The sequence below is a fragment of the Lipotes vexillifer genome, unplaced genomic scaffold (genome assembly GCF_000442215.2).
Source record: "Lipotes vexillifer unplaced genomic scaffold, Lipotes_vexillifer_v1.1 scaffold1011, whole genome shotgun sequence".
Classification (NCBI taxonomy): Eukaryota; Metazoa; Chordata; class Mammalia; order Artiodactyla; family Lipotidae; genus Lipotes; species Lipotes vexillifer.
This window is the reverse complement of record NW_006787698.1, coordinates 3,631,712-3,632,881: the sequence shown is the minus strand read 5'-3', so window position 1 is coordinate 3,632,881 and position 1,170 is coordinate 3,631,712. Positions and strand designations below refer to the sequence as shown.

Below are 1,170 nucleotides of genomic sequence, written 5' to 3'. Positions count from 1 at the left end.
CTTATCTCAGAAATGCCACAGTCACCTCTGTCGGGGACCGGGACTCAGTTCAGTCTGGAAACCGAAGTGCCTATGGGATCATTGCAGCTGCTGGTAAGATAAACAGGTCCTCCCACCCCCGGGACTTGGAGCAGCTGCTCCTGGGAGCCGGCAGGCTGCAGAACCCCCTTTCCAGTGTGTTAGGAGCTTGGTGGGTGTGAGCCTCCTGCCACTCCCTCCCCTCACCCACTCCTGTCTTTCTGTCCCCCACAGTGGTGCTAAGTGTAGGTCTGGCCGCCGCCATCCTCTTCATGTCACGGCTCTGTGCCCAGGGACGCCTGTTCCCGCTGGGGCTGCTGCTGTCTGTGAAGGGGTCTCTGCAGTCAGAGAGGACGGCCGCAGTTCTCTGAGGATGACTTCTTGCCGCCACATCACATGGTCCCGAGTATGGCAGGTATGGGGACCCACGCGTGGCTGTTGGCACACCAGCCCCCAGACCTGGGTTCTTCTGGCCACGTGGCGCCGAGTACCTGAGCTCCTGCAGATGCGATCGTGGAGGCTGGGAGTGTCCAGACCCTCCCCTGGACTCGAGGAGCCTGGATGGGGAACGTGCCACAACCAGAACCGAGGGGCTGGCCCTAGGTCATTCCCGGGGTGGCCCCCCTGCTCAGATACTGCTGTTGCCCCCTCCTGAGGGTGGTGATTAAAGTTACTTCACGTCCTCTGCCTGCCTCTGGGCCTCTGTCTCCCTCTGCCTGGGCAGCCTGGGGGCTCTGCTGCAGCCCCTCCTCTGGAGCACCCAAGCTCAGAGAGGGTGGGAGTTGGGGACCCTACCTCTGGCTTCCTGGAATCCAGAGCAGGGGACAGTGGGGCTGGGGGCAGCAGGACAGTTTGCATTCCCAAAATGGAGTAGACCTTGGGCAGTGCCTCCCAGAGTCCTGGGCTGGGGGACCTCCATCCATTATGGCTTCTTCTCTTTGAGATGGAAGCTGAGTGTCCCCAGGTTGGTCTCCACCCTGTTTCCAAATGTAGGTCTTATTATTATGCAGCTATGGCAAGGCCAACAGATCAGGAGATGACTGCCACTGAAAAGACACTTTGTTACTCACCGATCCCAAGAGGAAGGGCATAACAGGCCATGTGGAGCCACACGGGGAAGCACCAGAGGGTCCATCAGGAGGCAGAGGGAGA

At 60.0% G+C, this 1,170-nt stretch overlaps 1 protein-coding gene across 1 annotated transcript in view; it reads left to right on the top strand.

The window, feature by feature from the left end:
* Positions 1-389, top strand: part of CD320 (CD320 molecule) — a 4,570-nt gene extending 4,181 nt beyond the window's left edge. Inside the window, exons 5-6 of the mRNA XM_007460619.1 lie at positions 1-93; positions 253-389. Coding sequence (XP_007460681.1) covers positions 1-93; positions 253-389 — 230 coding nt within the window. The remainder of the gene's footprint in view (positions 94-252) is intronic.
* Positions 390-1,170: the final 781 nt, after the last annotated feature.